Raw genomic sequence first — 2288 nt, 5'->3', positions numbered from 1 at the left:
GCTTCTCCTCACTGACGTCTCCAAAGGAAATAAACATAAAACTCTGTACTTGAGGGTTTTTTTGCCCTTCAAATAGAAAACAATTCAAGTAAACTATGATACATAGATCAATATAATGGAAGAGCTTCCCTGTAAGCGACGAAGAGTTAGGTGGCTTTGTACGACAACAACAAAAACCCACCAACTAAGAGAGAACAGTCCGGAGCCCCCGTCCCTTTGCACGGCATGCGAAGCCTTCCGAGCCCGGGCCCTGCCCGCCGCCCAGCGCCCGCCATTCTCCACGACTGAGAGTCAGTGGTTTCCGTCACTCCGACAGACCCTGTGGATTCAGGCTATTCCCTGGCATTGCTGTCGTTCCTCGCCCAGGGAGGCTTCCGGACAGCTCCAGCTGGGGGCCCCATTTCACCAGTTCCCATCACAGCCCTCGTCCTGCGGCTCTCCAATCCCTCGTTTCCTCATTCAGCTCTCCTGCTGGGCCCTAGCCCTGTGGACCCGGCTGGGTCTTACTGTTTACTTCCAGGGCCTAATACAGCATCTAGCGAACAGAAGGTGCTCAAAAAAGTCTGTCTGTGGAATGAATGATTGATCAACCATACAAATGAAAAGCCTTTGAAGAATCAAAAATAATGAAAACAGAAAAGTGAGATGAGTAAAATTCTTCACTGGTTTTATCCTTTTTGCCATGAATCCAATACACATTTAAAACTAACTTATGCTCAGAAGGCTATTTAATTTCATGCACTTAGCCCCTCTCCCCTTTTTCCCACAGAATTTTTAAAAGACGTGGCAGGCTCCAGACTACGTGGCTTCAAGCGCAGTAAGAGTGGAAATCTGTCCAGTTTTCTAGTATCCTGAATAATCAAGCCTAAGCACCCTCATGACTTACTATACTGGTACTGAAAGCACTGTGTTACTAAAACGATTAGCAGAAACCACTAAGGAACATACGCTGCATTCCTTGTGTCTGGCACATCTCTGTGGTAGCCCAGGCGGTCGCTAATAAGCATATTGAAGGCATGCTTCTGATACCCCAAGTCTCTCAACTCCTGATCATGTTCATTAAATATCATGCCTGCAAAAGAGTAAAGTTACAGTCAGTGCATTAATCTGCAAAGGACAGTTACTACAATTACTGTTAGGATCGTAATAAAAATCTTGATTTTAACCTCTTATAATAGCCACGTTTCACAAATCTAGGTGTCTCCATTTTCCAAAAAAAAGGGGGTTAAAGCCAAGTTTTTATCAGCCCAGCTCAAAAAAGCAAGTATACCTTAACCATAAATGACACCTTCTTACTAGCCATGCTCTTTAAGAATATTTTCAAGAGAAAAACTTACCTCTGACCAACAAGAGAGACTTGATGATCTTTTTCATAAAAGCAATAATTATAGAACCCATATAGACCTCAATAGGTCCCAATTACAGGCAAGAGTTTATATGAACCCCTCCCCTAAAAAAGACCTGATAAATCTTTCTATAAAAAGCCATTGCTTCCAGACTTAATCAGCATCATAGTTAAGAAAGTCCTCCTCATATAGCATCAAATAATAAGTAATGTGGAGTAAAAGCATGTAATAAGAGGTTTTAAGAGATCGAAAGATCCTCAGACTATAAAGGAAATGTTAAAACATTTTTTTCATTTGATCATAGTTTCAAAGAAAAGTTTCTAGGAGTTAATGATTTTCTAATACATGAAGTCAAAAATATTTAAACTTATATGAGGAAACAAAAGCTAATACTTCAATTTTCATAAAATAACACCTAATCTTTTTCAGATAGCCATTTAGGCATTTTAAGAACATTAATGGGAAATTTTCTAGTTTTTTAAATTCATAGTTATTAGGTAAAACTTTTATAAGGAAGTAATATTGGGTTTACCATTTTGAATGGACATTTCATTTGCCATTGAAAGTAGTGAGAGATTGTAGCTATCTGAAGTGACAAACCCAAATTGCCTGAACAGCTAAATTATAGAAGATACGAAAGAATACACACAAAAAAAACTAGTACAGCTAATAAATGAATTCAGCAAAGCTGCAAGGTACCAGATCACAGTTCTGTTTCTGTACAGTAGTAATGAACAGTCGGAAAATAAAATTAAGAGAACAATTCCATTTACGGGTACATCCAAGAGAAAATACTTAGGAATAAATTTAACGGAGGAAGTGCAAGATCTGTACACTAAAAACTACAAAACACTGCTGAAAAAAACTAAAAAGAGATCTAAATCTAAATAAATGGAAAGACAGCCCAGGTTTATGGACTGGAATACTAAATACAGTTAACGA

At 38.8% G+C, this 2288-nt stretch overlaps 1 protein-coding gene across 9 annotated transcripts in view; it reads right to left on the bottom strand.

The window, feature by feature from the left end:
* Nucleotides 1–2288, bottom strand: part of GALNT11 (polypeptide N-acetylgalactosaminyltransferase 11) — a 60870-nt gene that overhangs the window by 42512 nt on the left and 16070 nt on the right. For all 9 annotated transcript variants that reach the window (XR_002776708.1, XR_002776709.1, XR_002776712.1 and 6 more), the window contains exon 3: nucleotides 949–1072. Coding sequence is in view for 2 of the 9 variants with exons in the window: in XM_023521799.1 (XP_023377567.1) it covers nucleotides 949–1072 (124 nt within the window). In the remaining 7 variants the exon portion in view is untranslated. The remainder of the gene's footprint in view (nucleotides 1–948; nucleotides 1073–2288) is intronic.

Source organism: Pteropus vampyrus, unplaced genomic scaffold (assembly GCF_000151845.1).
Source record: "Pteropus vampyrus isolate Shadow unplaced genomic scaffold, Pvam_2.0 Scaffold316, whole genome shotgun sequence".
NCBI classification, from domain to species: domain Eukaryota; kingdom Metazoa; phylum Chordata; class Mammalia; order Chiroptera; family Pteropodidae; genus Pteropus; species Pteropus vampyrus.
This window is presented reverse-complemented; position numbering and strand designations above follow the sequence as displayed.